Raw genomic sequence first — 15,035 nt, 5'->3', positions numbered from 1 at the left:
GGAACACCTCTGAACCACTGCTCAGCAGGCCCCTCCTGCCTCCCCTGGTCTCCCTCTCTTCCATCATCCAGGCTTTCATCAGCGATGAAGGCCTCTCAGTCCCTGGTCTTCCCCCATAAGTTCCCCTTTCCTAAGGGCTGGTGTAAAGGGACAAAGTTGAGATTTTTTTAAAGGAAGTACTTTACTGGAAAGTAAGAAAGAAACAAAAACCAAACCAAGAAAATATCGAAACCTCAGCTGATCCAGAGTGTGTACTCATAGCATCCAGCCCTGCTTCATTTCCTTGCCTCCACCCATCTAAGAAGCTATAGCCCTTCTTCATTCCTATGCAACCCCTCTGCTTGCCTGCTCCCTGACCACCCACCCCCCAACACCAAAGAGTTCATGAGCAGTTAGTGCTGCAGGCTTTTCCAGAGATGCACAAACTGGGGTTGCCCTCATCCTCACCCCCAGCCCAGGCCTATCCCAGAGCCTCTGCCGCCTGGACTCAGCTTGCTGGATCCAGCTCAGATGTTGGGACGCAGCTGAGGCCATGAGTCCAGCAGGGGGCAGGATGGGACCAGGAAGGGGCTGACTGGCCACAGGTGCGCAGGGCAGAGCAACAAAGGTGGAAGAGGCCAGAGAAAGGCTGTGAAGAGAAGTCCGGGGCATTTACAGAGAAGAAGCAGTGTGGTCCCAGATCCTCTGCACCCTCCAAAGGCTGCGATTCCCAGGAAGAGCTTCGATGTGAGACCCTCCCTGTGTGTGGGATCCTCAGTAGCTCTGTGGGACTACAGCAGGAGGGGAGCTGGCTTCACCCTAAAAGCCCCCAAACTGATGGGGAGATGAGCCCACAAAATCAGGGACCCTTTTCTGGGAACCCATACCTGCTGGGAACCCCAGGATGATGAGGAGCTAGGACTCCATACTAGAACCCCCAATCTGATGGGGAGGATGAAGCCCCACCCTAGAGCAATGATTGGGGGGCTCCTCTGGGGTCAGCTGGGCACAAAAGAGCTCCAACTACACAGAGAAAGCCTGTGGACAAGGTAGCCAGGAGAGGAGCCGTGGGGCCAATCAGGGCAGATGATCAGGAGGATGGGCATTTGGAGGTGACACTGCTAAAGTGGGTCTGGGGCACATGAAGGTGGAGCACAGGCAGGACACAGGGACAGACCTGAGCAGTAGTCCTGTGACCCCCCCCCCAGTCCTGATGCCCCCCTCCCCTCCTTCGTGCTCTGGACCTCAGTTTCCCCTCCCCTGCCGCTCTGGCCAGTGCTCAAGGATATGATCCACTTCACTGAACCCATCTGTCTGAGATTTGCTCACACCTTCCTCTTTTGTGACTGGAAGTCAGAGGGCAAAGCACTAAGCCGTACATTCACAGAGGGAACACAGCCTAAGACTGTGCAAAGACAGAGGGGAAAGTGGCGAGGGAAGCTTGGTGCCAGTGGAAGAGGGGGACACGGGTGGGGCAGAGGTGCCCAGGACCATGGCTGAGGCTGTCACCTACGCAGACCTGCGGTTTGTGAAGGCTCCCCTGAAGAAGAGCATCTCCAGCCAGTTAGGACAGGGTAAGGGGTGGCTGAGTTTCTCCTTGGTTCTGCATGCCCACCCCCTTCATGACCCCACCCGACCCCACAGACTCGCGTTCCTGACCCCCATCTTGGTCCCTTTTTTCTCTTCTCCAGACCCAGAGGCTGATGATGATGGGGAACTCACCTACGAGAATGTACAAGTGCCCTCAGTCTCTGGGGGCCCCTTGAGCTTGGCTTCCTCTGGACTAGGGGACAAAACCGGTATGAAGGGCCCACGGATGTGTGTTTGTATAGGGGGTGTATCTTGTGCTGGGAGTCCACAGTATTTTTGGGAGGACAATACCCTTGGGGAAAGGAGGGGGTTCTTAGGAAAGGGAAGAATGAGCACTGGATAAATGGCAGCCAGGGGAAGAACAAGGCTCCCAGGGTCAAGGTGGAAATCCCAGCGGGGATCGGGGAGAGATCAGGGCAGCCCCGTGGGGAGATGAATTCGAAAGGGAACTAGGAAGTCACAGGAGGGCTAAGAGAGGGTTGGGGAGAGGGATGAGAGAGAGCTCCCAAGAGCCGGTTTGGGACAGGCAGAGAGGGACCCTGCGGAAAAGATAAAGGGAGACCCAAAAGGCGAGGAGTGGGTCCCTGGGGAACAGATAGGTATAAGGTCCAGGAGGGACACGAGAGAGTCCCTGGGGAGCTGGGGAACTCCAGAGAGTGCAAAGGGCGACCCGGAGCAGTTGCAGATGGCAACGGGGGACACTGGGGTCTCAACGAGGTGGGGGAGGTGAGCGGTGGGAAAAGGGGCATTTCCCGGGGCTTCCCATCTTCTAATTGGACTTCGCTTGCCTTGCGCAGGAGTCCAGTCGGAGCTGCCAACAGCGTCCTGGAGCTCCGTGACGTCACCGGCTGCCAGGAGGCTTCTGGAGTGTGAGTACCGCGCCCCCTGCCGCGCGCGACCGCGGCCTCACTCCCCTTGCTAACCCCGCAAGGACCCGCGCGGGTGGGCGCGAAGTGCTGCGCTGGTGCGGGTGGTGCTGGGCCCTGTGTGTGCAGGTCTGTTCCCGGGGTGAGCCCGGGCGCAGTCCCCCGGACCGCCTGGGCAGCTCCACGACCCCCTCCCCTGCCCCTTTCACCCCCATCTTTCTGACGTGTCGACCCAGATCCTTCCCCTCTTCTCCGCCCTCACGAGGGGCACCATTCGTGTACCCTCTGCCGCTGTCTCGGTCTGAGGTTTAGTGCCTCCTCCTACCCGGTAGGGCGTTCACGCCTCCTTACCGTCTCGGGCCCCAGCCCTGATTCTGGACCGCCTTCCCTCCGCTACCTGTGGAAACGCACTGCCCCACAAAAACCAGGCCTACACCACGTCCTCTGAGGGAGGCTCTTTCCCGTGAATCTCCCCTCCCACCCATCAGTCTATAAACTCTTTTCTGGGGCTCACTGCCCCCCATCCCATTGTCTCCCTAAGGCGGTTCAGCCTGCTCCAAATACCTCCTGCTGGGCCTGCTCCTCACCTGCCTGCTGTTAGGGATGGCTGCCATTTCCCTGGGAGTGCGCTGTGAGTATGGCTGCCCTCCCCACCCATTCCCCACTTACCCCCAACAACTTTCTCCCCTGCTGTCCCCAATAGCTGCCCTTCCTCTGCAGGGGCTGGAGTCAGCAGCCAGGTTTGCTTTAGAGCATTGTGTCTTCATTGTCCTCACCTAATTCAGTACCTCCGTAAGCTTTAGGCCGGTCTTCTATTTCAGCCTGCCGTGCAAAACGTTGCAAGAAGCAAAAAGGGCTGACACTGAAGTCTTGGGGCACCAGGGCACAGCTGAAGATGATGTCCTCCAAATCTTTCTTTATGGCCAAACAGATCTGCAGGTGTCCCAGCAGCTCCAGCACATGAACAGGGTTCTGGAAGCTACTAACAGCAGCATGAGGCAGCAGCTCCACCAAAGGATCACCCAGATGGGGCAGAGGGAACAGGATCTGCAGGCGACCAGGAGGGAGCTGGCCCAGAGTCAGGAGGCACTACAGGTGGAACAGAGAGATTGCCAGGCTGTCAAAGAGAAGTTACAGGCCTGCGAGTCTGAGAGGGAGAAGACCAAGGAGACCCTGCGAAGCGAGGAGAGACAGAGGAAGACCTTTGAGGAGAGGCTGAACCGCATGCAGGACAGGCTGAAGCCCTTCTTCACATGCCCCTCACCAGGTATCTGCTCTGGGAGAGAGATGGGAGGGTCTGCTGTGAGGGATGAAGAGCGAGGAGACACTCGTGGCAGGGTGCAGGGCCCTGTCTAGCGGGGGGCCATTGAGTTGTTCAGGAAAGGGGTAGTGCACATGAGCTGTGCAGCCTTAGCCAACAGGGAGAAGGACCGAGCTGTATACTGGATTTAGGGGACTCACCCAGCTCTAAGGCAGATCCTGCAGGAGAGAGGAGCGTAACAGCCAGCAATGCAAGTCGCATTGTCCAAAGCAGCCAACTCAGGTCTCATCTGGCTGGACATCCATGTCAAGGATCCAGGAACCCCCTGAAGTGGGATGTGAAATGGGTTGTTTGCACATTTTTCTAAAGAGAGGGTCTATAGCTTTAATAAGTTTTTACTATATCTGAGATTCCCCAAAAGGTTAAAAATTACCGACTGACAAGGTGTAGTCTGGTGGTGGAGCAAAGCAGCTGAAGCTCTCAAGCATGGGTGACACAGTGAGGCGGGTGGGGATAATGTGGGGGTAGGGAACCGGCATGGAGTGTTCATCCAGCGAGTATGTGGGGGTGAGGAAGGGGGCCACATAACAGGGGAGGGGCTGTGCGGCAGGGGAGCCAGGTCCAAGCAGACTGGAATGTTCATGAATTGGTTATGTGTGGCCGAGGTTAGGCTTAGTCTAGCTCAGAGGGCATCTGGATTCTCCTTGAAGATTTAAGAGCGACATTGTCTATACCCCCATCCTCTTTTTCCTTAACCTTCTTATTCTCTGTGACCTTTAGTTCCATGCCAGTGCTGCCACCCACTCCCACAGCTGCACCCTAGACCTCAGCACCTCAAATTGCTCTTCTGCTGAAAGGATGGTTTCAGACTCCACCGTGACCACACGTGCCCCCCTCTCTAGGCTTTCCCCACACTTCTTCTCCAACCTCATTGAGGCCTCCAAGCCGCTGACTCCCGTGTCCTCCTTTCCATCAGCTATCACCTGTCCTCACTTTTCTCTCTACCCATTTGCATTCTGGGTCCATCACTTCAACCACTCGCTCTTTTGTTCCGTTGTTCTTCTGGTGCACCTGACTGGCAATATCTCAACTCTGGATGAACTTACCTGCCCATCTTGTCCATGCCTGCACCCAGGTGTGACAAATTGTGTAATCTTTCCACTTGGTGCCACTGAAACGCTAGTTTCAACCTCAGCTGGGGCCTCAGTGCTGTCTGGCAACTCTGCAGTGGTTGCCTTGCTCTGCATAACTCCTTACCCTGGTAACCTCTCTCTCACTTTCAGTAGATGCTCTACTCTCCATTTTCCATCTCCAAGTCTATATACCCATTTGCTTTTTTGCCCATCCCCCTTTCTTGTAAGGATAACTGCAACAGCTTGCTGGATGTTTTTCCTAAACATCCCATTCCACTCTTCATACTGCAGTCAGGATAACCTTTTAAAAACAAAAATCTGATTTTTCGTCCTAGTGAAGAGCATGTCATTCCAGTGAATTAATTAATCAAAAGTTATGGGATATATACTATATGTCCAGCACTGCACCCAGGCACTTGTGAAATAGTGAGTGAACAAAATTCCTCTATGTAAAACCCTGCATTGACTTTCTCTTCCTCATCATATAAAAATAAAAAATCCTTAACATGCCTTCCAAGGCCCCTGCCTACCTTTCAAGCATAGTACTTTCCCCTCACCCTTTTTTTATTTGGCCATACTGACTTTTTTTACCTTTAAGTTGCCTTAGGACAGTAATTCAAGAGGGAGAGGGGTGGGCACAATGAGAAAATGTAGTTACAAAGAGAGGGAGCTAGTGGAGAAGGAATGATTTTTGAGTGACGGGGGCAAGACTCATGAAACGAGCAATGGAGAGATGCGTTGGGGTCAGGAGTACAGACTGAGGTGTGGGATGTTAAAGAAAGAGGGGTGTTTATTTCTTATGGTTGGTCAGGAAAAGGAACAGAGAAGGGACACATTTTGTAGTGGAGAGGAGGGAAATGGAGAGATTGCACCTCAAGTGGCAATTTCAGCAAGGTTGTCTACTTGTGGAAGAGTGGAGAGGGAAGGAGGGGGCCAGCAGCTTTCAGTGTGGGAAAGTCGAATATGCAGTGGGGAATGCTTTAGGGAGCTAATGAGATGGATGAGAAGCCAATTGAACACTTATGGGGGGGCCCAGGTGATATTAGCCAAAAGGGGTGTGTGGACCGTAATCATCAGAAATTGGGAACAGTGTCACCAGCTCACTGTTAAAACAACCCTCCCAGATTGTTAAGGAATAAAGTTGTTGAATGTTAAAGGCTTTTACTAAGTATACGCAGGTATGGCATTTCCAGAAAGATTGCAAAGATCAAGGACTAGAAGTCAAGGAAGGGCTGAGATCAGACCTGGGGGATTACTGTTAGCAACTAGATGGCTGAGCCGTCACTTTCATCCCGAGTGTGGAGATCTCCCTACTGGGTCTGGGCTGTGCTGTCACATGCTTTCTGTTTTTTAGACACCTGCTGTCCCGTGGGATGGATACTGAACCAGAGGAATTGCTTTCACATCTCACTTACTAAAAGAACTTGGGAGGAGAGCCGAAAGTATTGTGAATCTCTGTCCTCCCACCTGGCCACAGTCAGTGAACATTCTTATTATTCAGTAAGCACACCCTCTTCACAGACTGTAGTGGGCACTGTTAGGCAAAGGGACATAGGTTATCGAGTGAGGAATGGCAGCGCACATGGCATGCATGCTATCGCGTGCCTTCCTTTTCTTTGCAGCTTCTCAGCAGTGCGTCAGGCGGCCCCTACTAACTGGTTAGAGCTGGTGCGCGAGTTGACTTATGAAGCATCTTTACTTTTATCTGTTTCTCATCTCAGCTTTCTGGTCAGCAGCCTGCGCTGCCGAACAGATTCTTTGACTGTCATGGCCTCTCAGGCAGAGGCCTGATACCTGGTGGGCTGGATTGTAGGGATTGGTTCCTCGTGACTACAGCAGCCCACGGAGGAACTCCCCTTCAAAGGCTGGCAGTTCTTACCTAGCTGGGAGGTGAACTGCAGGGTGAGCCTGCATCTGCAGCGTAACTCTTGAAGGATGCAGAGATAGGTCACCAGTGAGCTGATGTCAAGCACCAGAGATGGGGACAGGCCTCTTGTCACAGCTCCTAGGTTTCCCTACTGTGTGCATTTTCTCCCATCAGCCCAGGTCCCCTCACCACAACCCCTCCCCCATTTGACCGGTTCTCATCACTCTTCACACACCTCTGGTCTCTGAATCTCCCCTCAGGATTATTATTCTTATAGCAACAGCTTAACTAACATGTTGAAAAAAAACGACTGGCTTGGTTCATATTGGATTACCTACGTTACTAAGGACCAGCAGTTGCCTGAAAATACAAGAGTCTTTGGGTAAGTCTCTTAGGACTTTTGGACATTTTCAACTTCATAATCCCTTGATAAAGACAAAGTGTTGAGATTTTCCGTCAGGTCTCACTCCTAAAACTCTCACAAATCAATATTGTAATTGCCTATTGTCCATTTCCTCTATTTGATTAATAATTCTTTAGGGTATTCTTATTCTGTTCTATCCCCAGTACCTAGCACTTCCTGGCACATTTTTTATTTTAATTAATTACTAGGTTGGAACCTATGTCATCTTTCTCTCTGAGGGAGAAGCTGAGGATTTAGCTAGGGCTTCACAGCTGAAGAACCCGGGCATTCTAACTTCCTGTCTGTCCCTTGACAAGTCCACCCAGACTAAGGTGGTCCTGTTTCAGTCAGAGCCTCTCGGGGCACTAGAGCTGCCCCAGGGACACGAGTAGGGAACAGTGGGGTAACCTTGAGAATCAACCCCAGGGACCCTGAAACAGGGCAGTCACCTCCTGTGTTCCCTAACTGGTTTAAGACCTTGGGAGAGTTTCCTCTCCCCTTGTCCTAAAGCTTCTTTGGGTTGCCGTCCAGACATGTCCCTGAACCATGCCCAAACGTGGCCATACGCAGGCAGAGTGAGTTAGGACTTGGGCTAGGGGAGAGGAGGGAGGGGGCCAGAGCTTATCCCAGTTCTACCTCACCACTCTAGGCTTTCTGTTCAAAACCAAAGATGTCTTAAGGTACAAACAAGCACCTGGGGAAGAGTGCTGTGGAACTGTGATGATTCTCTTCCCTGCATCTGTGAGACGGCAGCGTTCAGGTATCCAGATGGGGACCACTCTTTGCACTGAGCTGGGTAAGTGTGAGGGATGGGGCTGAGGCATGGGATTGTGGAGGGACAGGGACTCAGAGGTCAGGGGAAAACTTGCTCCTGAGAGTGAGTCATACCCACAGCCTTCAGGGCCCTGGTCTGCTTATAAGTGGGCACTGCACAGGGAAGGCCTGGAGCTGAAGGGAGCCTGGTGAAGTGGCTGTCCAGGGAGCTGGGGTGGGCTGACGAGGGTTCTCAGTGACAGGCCACTGTGGAGTTCACTGATGCTTTACTCTTCCAGATACTCATGCCAACAAGAGCCTGGAGCCCCCCAGGCCGCTCATCCCTAACCTGCAGCCTACAGGACCTAAGATCATCTCCTCCAGCGTTTCCTCACTCTGCCTGGACAGTGCTCGGCCAGGGGCCAATCCATGGCCAACCCTTCCAGGCAGCCTGCTGCCTGCTTGAAGTCCTGTCCCAGAAATTGATTATTCCTGGGAAAAGGGTGCAGAAACCTCTAGAAGAGATTTTGGCCTCCTCAAGAATGAGGGGCTGTGGGGAGGAGGGCGCACGGGCTAAGCGGATAGGGGCAGCCCGGAGCCAGCCAGGCAGTTTTATTGAAATATTTTTAAATAATTTGCATGTGTTAGTCTCGTGTGTCAGCAATGCTGTGTCTGGTTCAGTGATCCCCATGGGAGTAAGCCCAGGGGTTGGATAGGAAATGTTCTGTCCGTCGAGTCCATGCAGAGGTTCCCCTACGGGAAGAGCCAGTCAGCCCATCTGGGGGTGGCACTGCCCAGCATGTGTGCTGTCCTCACAGGGCATCCTGAAGGCCAGAGTTGGAGGCCTGAGACCACAGGCCCCACTGCTAAGAGCGTGCCCCAGGCAGCTGCAGGCTGGGTGTGGGTGGCTTGGCATGATGCCCTCGGTGGCAGAGGAGACTGCCCGCCTCACAGTTCAGGTTGCGGTAGCGGGCAACAGCTGGTGTGGGGCGAGGGCACATGGATAGGAAGCCAAAGCTGAAGGGGCCGAGGCAGCAGCCGGGGCAGGGCAGTCCCTCATCGGACTCCCGGGGAACTGATGGGGGCGGCGAGGGTTCTGTCCTCTCCAGAGCTGCTGCCCGGGGCAGGCTATGCTGGGCCCGGTTCCAGGGCTCCCCGGCCCAGCCTTGTGGAGAGTTTACCACCACAGCTGGGGGGTTGTTGTTAAGGGGAGGTCCTGATCTTGGGGACCAGGGCTGGGAGGCTGAGGAACAAGTGCTGATGAAGTTGTCTGTGGCCACGGCCAAGGGCAGCTGCGGAGCTGGTCCTGAGGGTTCTGGCTCCGGGCTACTGCCCTCACACTCCATTTTCTCTTCAGCCGAGGGGCCCACAGCAGGAGGGCCAGGACCTGGCAATGCTGTCTCCATACGTCGGGGGAGCTCAGGGGATGACGGTAGTGAGCGGCAGCGACGAGCAGGTGTCCCAGGGTGGACCAGGGTCTCTGGAGTAGTCACCAAGGGCAGCTGGGTGCAGGGCAGTGGTGATGGTGGTACAAGGGGCAGGGGGGCGACTGGCTTGCTGGGTGTGTCCAGGAGCTTGATCTTGCCACCCCTCAGGTCTTCCCGTAGAGAGAAGGGGTTGACTCGAGTCAGATTATCCCCCCAGTTGGGGGGTGATTCTGGTGATGGGGGCAGGAAGAGGTCTGACCGGCTTCGCGAGAGCCGGGGGTCTGGCCTGGGAAGTGTGGCAGAAGGACCCCCTCTTGGAAAAGACCCTGTAGACAGAGAAGTCCGTGATCACTGTTCTCAGCATTGATAGCTTTTCGTTGCCTCATTATTCACCAGGAGGCTGGTGGGACTAGAGCTTAGAAAAGGGAGCCTGACAGGGTCCTTTGGAAAGGGGGAGATGTCACCTCCAGTCCCCTTTTACCTCTTTCCTTCCTTCAGCCTCCAGAATTAGAAAACTATCTTCTTTGAGATGTCCTTTCACCCCATCCCCACTCTCAGCCTTCTCAACTAATAAATACACTTAGTCTCCTCCAGGTAATTCCCTGAGTTCTAAGGAGGAGTGAGGCAAAAGGACTCCAGTTGGGTCAAGATCATGGCCACTTACCCTGATTGTGTATCAGGGGGGCCCTGGTGAGGGGGGCTGGCTCAGGCAGCTGCTCCAAGATCCATTCCAAGTGCTGGGTGATTTCGGTGAAGGGAGCACGAGCGATGGGTTCCATCTGATGGGTAAACACGGGGCAGCTTCAATTAGTGCTCCAAGAGCGGGTCCCTGAGGTTTCCTCCCATCACCTGGGACAGGACAGCCCTGTGGGCTGATGGATGGGGGCAGAGGGCAGGGAGGGTGAGGCTCTTACACTGCAGCAATGGATGGCCAGGAGCAGGAAAGGCAGTGGACAGTCATCTCCTACCAGGGTCCGGAAAGCAGGCACATCCAGCCCAAAGTCCTGTGGGGACAGACAGGAGGGGTCTCCAAGTCAGCCTTCCTTGGGTTCTCCTTCTGCCCCCTAATCGGGACCTCAACCTCCAGGAAACCCTCCTTGGCTATGAGCTGCCCAGCCTGGAGCTCCTCCTTTTCAAACCTGGAGACATCATTCACCTCAGTACGGGGTAGGTAGTCAGGGTCTGCAGGCACCCGTGCGATGAGCTCACAGAGGACAATCCCAAAGGCAAAGACATCAGCCTGGGGGTAGGAGATAACGTCAGAGGGAGGAATTGACAGTCTTCATGTCAGAATTTTATCAGAGTGTCAGAATTCAGAGGGGAGTCTTGACAGTCTTCATGTGTTGGAAGAGTGCCTGTTAGAGGCAAGGGGACCTTGGGAGTGTCCTAAATATCCGGTAGGGTTGTTGAGGAACTTGAGATGGGGCCTTAGAAGAGTATCTCAAGGGTCTCTGGAAGGCGCTCAAGATCTGAAGTGTTGATGTCTTACCTTCTCATCATACAGCTCACCCCGCAACACCTCTGGAGCCATCCAGTACGGAGAACCCACCACAGCTAATGGCTCCTTCCTTGCCCCTTCCCTGTAGGGCAGGGACAGAGTGGTGAGAAACACGCCACTCAGACATCCCCCCAAACAGAAGAGAAGGTCGGCTCCTCCCCACACCAAGGGAAATGTCCCCGGGGACTTCCTTTAGATAGGTATCTTCTAGAGGCTTAGGGGGACAGGGGTGTTTAGCTCACCTATACACAGGGATCTTCTCAGCCAGCCCGAAGTCGCCCACGACAGCTGTGAAGCCTTGGTCTTCCCGTCGGATCAGACAGTTCTGACGTACACATATATCCCCACACACCCATCATGTTCTGCTCTTCCCTCTCCCAGTCTATACCCAAAGCTCTGTCACTCCAGAATAACCCCAAGGCTCTCTGACCTCCCAGTTCTCCAGTGCACCCTAATCTTGCAGCAGCATCTGTCACTCCAAAACACAGTATGGTACTCAGTCCCTCAGAGCACACCCCCTCAACCCAGCCCCCTGTTCTCCAACGCCTTGCTACTCTAACATCCTAACCTACCTGTTATTCACATTCCAACATCCATGGGCTAGTGACAACCTAAAAGTCTCAAACCCCCCTTCATGCCTCCACCCACTGGCCGGCCTACCTTGGATGTGAGGTCTCGGTGGAATACACCTTTGGCATGCAGGTAGCGCAGGCCGTGGGCAATGTCCAGAGCCAGGCGGAGCCTGACAGGCCAGGAGAGGGGTTCGGGGGAGCTGAGGAGCTGTTCCAAGGTCCCCCCATTCATGTACTGGGACATAGGGGGAGGAGAAGGGGCATGAATGTCAAGGTTTCAGTCTGTACTCTAGTCTCCCACTTAAAAGCCAAGGGACACTGAGGATCACAGAGGTCAGAAGGGTGAGCCCGTGCTCTAGGGGCTGTTCTGTCCCATACATGTACAGCGATTTACATTTAAAGTATTAAGTTTAAATCAAAGTAAACATTCGGTTCCTCAGTCACACTAGTCACATTTCCAGTGCTCCCTAGCCACATGTGGCTACAGTTTGGGACATCACAGATATAGAACATTTTCATCGCTGCAGAAAGTGCTATTGGACAGCAGTGTTCTAGAGGATAGAGAGGATGAGAACAGCTGAGGCCTTTTATTGGTGGCTTGCCCAAAGGGAAGTTGAGGGAAGCCTCCCTGGGAGGAGGTCCTGCTGCCTCTCACTATTCCTCTGTAGAAGCACCTGGCCCTGACTCTCCTTTTGGTGGTGGTGGGAGTCCCCCCTTTCTGGCCCATCCTCACCTCCGTAAGAGCGTGCAGCTGCCCCTGGTGCACACAGACCCCCATGAACCTGGAAGAGGGGAGGAAAGACAGGAGGGTAGGCAGTAAGAGCCCTGCCCCCCATCTCCCGCAATTCCCACTTTTCCAGCGGGATCTTTCCCTCCCCCCAGCAAGCTTCCCAGCAAGCGGCTGGGACCCGCTCACCTTAGGATGTTGGGGTGCCGGAGCTGGTTCATCAGCTGCACCTCCCGTAGCGTGTTTCCCCGGTTACTGGGGAGCCTGTTCATTTTCAGCACCATGACTTGCCCTGACTGCCGGTGCCGAACCTGGGGGCGGCAGAGGCGAATCCCGGGTAGGCCGGGCAGGTCTCCCGGGACTGGGCCCCTACCTCCAGCCTCGCGTCTAAGGCTCGGTCCCGCCCCTCTGCCCCCCTGCCGGTCCTACCTTGTAGACCTCAGAGAAGAAGCCGGCCCCGATCTTCTCGGCGCAGTGGAAATCGTCCACGCGCGCAAGGCTGGACACCGCGCTGCGGAGCGCCCGGTAGGAGGAGGGGCGGCCCCGGCCCGGGCCTGCACCCGCGCTGCCCGGCCCCGGGGGCCCCTCCCCCGGCGCCTCTCCCGGCCCGGGTCCAGGGCCCCGCAGTGGGGGCCGTTCCCCGGCCATGGCCGGGCCCCCAGCCCGGGCCTGCCTCACATGGCAGGGTCCCCGGGGCCCGGGCAGGCCGCGCTAGCCATGGGCGCGGGCCCAGCCCGATCCCGGGCGCCGGGGCTCCCTCTCCCGCCTTAGAGAATGGAAGATCCGCTGGAGATTCTGGGCCCGCCCCCGCCGCGCCGGCTCGCTGGGCCCGGGTGGACGCCGCTCCGCTCCGCTCCGCGCAGGGCCTGGGCCTGGGCCGGGCGGTGGCGGTGGCGCTCCCGGGCGCCGGCCGGCAGGAGGGCTCCCCGCAGGCGGAGGCGGGCGGGCGGCAGCCGCGGCGCTCCTCTCCGCCGCCGGGGCTCAGGCTCCGCGGCCTGCCGGGGGCGGGGCGGGGCCGGGCCTCCGCTTAACTCCTTGCAGCCCGGCCTCGGGCGGCGGCCACGCCCCCTCAGGTGCGCACCCCCAACCGCTGGCGGCGACGCCCTAGGCCAGTGGCTCTGGGCCGTCGGGGTCAAATAAGTTCAGGCCGGAGCTGAATCACCGCAGGGAGAAGGGCCGACTGTGCGGACGTGTGGCTCACGTGTCTTTTAGCTGTCCAGGGAGACCTTTCTCCCCTCCCACCCTCAGGTCACTGTCATTGAGGGCCGGGCTCCGGCAGCTGCCAGATTCCTGGGCTACACGGACCAGCAGGGAAGAAACGTCGCCCGCGCAGGCCGGCCACAATCGGAGGCAGCCCAGTCACCTGCTGTCTCCCCGGGCCTCTGCCCCGGCCCAGCCTGCCCACTTCCCAGGTCTCCACTCCTACACCGTGAACCTCTGGACTCCGTCACACTTTTCTTCCTTTTCGGGCGGCTGTGATGCCTCAGGGCGGTAGTGAGCCCTCGGCCAGCGCATCCCTATTGCAGTCCCGACTCCTCCTCACTCCGTCCTCCTCCCTCGTTTAATAAAGTTCAAACCGCAGAGCCTCCGCCCAGAGACACACAACCTGGACTGTTTGGTCCCAAGGACCCTCGCTCTCAAAAGAGAAGCCTCCAGCTACAGGGAAGCCCCTCCTTCCGCAAGACCCCACTCCTCGGCCAATCCCAGCTCCTCAAGGGGCCCTTTCCCTCGGGACCCCTCTCTTCCTCAGGGAGACCCCTCCCCTTCAGAGGGACCTTTCCTCAGGGTGACACTGCCAACATCAGTAGGTACCGGAACCCCTCAGTGCGACACCCCCCTCTCGTGTACTTCTCCCACGCAGAGACCCCACCTCTCAGTGACTCCGCCAGTCATTGTGACTCCTCCCCTCTGGGTGGCCCAGCCCTTATCAGTGTGACCCCGCAGCAGGTCCGCCTTCCATCACAGAGGCAGCGGGTCTGCCCCTTCAGGCCAGGCGGAGGAGCTGCCGCTGGCGTCTACGCCAGCTCGAGGCCCTGAATGCGCACGCACTGTCACAGGAGCCTGTGCACTCGCCGTACTCGGTGCTTCCGCTTCTCCGCGGGCTCTTCCCCCAGCCCTCGGCGAAATAGCCAGTCATCGCCAAGGGTGGGTGATGGGTAGCTGGATCCGCGCGGACTGCGCCCGGGCGGGCGGTGGTGGGCGGCAGCGAGCGCCGCCTGGCGGTGGGATGGCGGGCGGCGGGAATGGAGGCGGTGGGCCTCGGGAGGGAAACAGGCGGCGACGGAGCTTTGCAGCGAGGCTGAGTCCTCTTCAAAAGTTCTCAAGTACTGTATTTCTATTTCTGTGGTAGGCTAAAAAGAAAATAAAGGCACAGTCCACATCCGTGTGGGTGACCGCCGTCTAACAGAGCCCTGTCCCATGTTTGTGGGTTGGGGCCAAGTACTCTTTTAATTGTCAAGCGCTAATGAGAAAAGAATACTCAGCCTGAAATTATAAACGATACGTTAGGGTGGAGAGAAGGCCAGGTGCTGTCTCGGTGAGGGAAGATTTCGCGCATGTGTGGAGGGGCGAGCAGGAGAGAGTCGGTCCTTCCAGAGTCAGTGGCGAAAGGCCAGTCTGGGGGGCAGCCTGTGCCTGGACCACGTGCAGCGCACTCAACCTGCCGGAGGCCACGTGGTCTCAGCAAAACAAGCTCATTCGTCGCATGAAATCAATACTAACATCTACAATTATGTAATTTGTACATTTGCTTTCTATAGAAGAATGAGATCTATAAACACTAGGAGTTTATGCCTCATTTTGTTTAAGTCATATCATGCTAGACAACTTAATTGACATGCACCTGACCCTTTATCCAAATTTGAGAATTATTATACCATGGCTGGTGATGGTGATTCCAAGCAGAGGAGCCAGGTTGCTGCTTTGGAAAGATCACTGTGGTGGTTGTGTGGCGGCAGTG

At 56.1% G+C, this 15,035-nt stretch overlaps 2 protein-coding genes across 5 annotated transcripts; one reads left to right on the top strand and one right to left on the bottom strand.

Moving 5' to 3' along the window:
- The first annotated feature begins 1,362 nt into the window (after positions 1–1,362).
- Positions 1,363–8,514, top strand: CD72 (CD72 molecule). Of its 4 annotated transcripts, none has more exons than XM_081067609.1 (9): positions 1,363–1,553; positions 1,671–1,778; positions 2,367–2,438; positions 2,977–3,066; positions 3,367–3,702; positions 6,184–6,305; positions 6,957–7,078; positions 7,749–7,895; positions 8,152–8,514. In XM_081067609.1, exons 1-8 carry the CDS (start codon positions 1,472–1,474, stop codon positions 7,888–7,890), a joined length of 1,074 nt encoding a protein of 357 aa, XP_080923735.1. In that variant the 5' UTR covers positions 1,363–1,471; the 3' UTR covers positions 7,891–7,895; positions 8,152–8,514. The 4 variants fall into 4 exon arrangements, with proteins under 4 accessions (XP_080923735.1, XP_080923734.1, XP_080923736.1 ...); XM_081067608.1 differs by having other exon boundaries at positions 6,184–6,329; positions 7,770–7,895; positions 8,152–8,513; XM_081067610.1 differs by having other exon boundaries at positions 7,770–7,895; positions 8,152–8,480.
- TESK1 (testis associated actin remodelling kinase 1) lies at positions 8,435–13,066 on the bottom strand. Its single transcript, XM_081067606.1, has 10 exons — positions 12,506–13,066; positions 12,266–12,387; positions 12,083–12,131; positions 11,438–11,584; positions 11,020–11,102; positions 10,769–10,859; positions 10,436–10,519; positions 10,194–10,283; positions 9,944–10,058; positions 8,435–9,605 (listed from the first exon to the last, which is right to left on the bottom strand). Exons 1-10 carry the CDS (start codon positions 12,722–12,724, stop codon positions 8,719–8,721), a joined length of 1,887 nt encoding a protein of 628 aa, XP_080923732.1. The 5' UTR covers positions 12,725–13,066; the 3' UTR covers positions 8,435–8,718.
- Positions 13,067–15,035: the final 1,969 nt, after the last annotated feature.

This window comes from Rhinolophus hipposideros, assembly GCF_964194185.1.
Source record: "Rhinolophus hipposideros genome assembly, chromosome: 11".
In the NCBI taxonomy this organism is placed as follows: domain Eukaryota; kingdom Metazoa; phylum Chordata; class Mammalia; order Chiroptera; family Rhinolophidae; genus Rhinolophus; species Rhinolophus hipposideros.
Note: the sequence above shows the minus strand (reverse complement) of the source record. Positions and strands in the feature narration are given on the sequence as shown.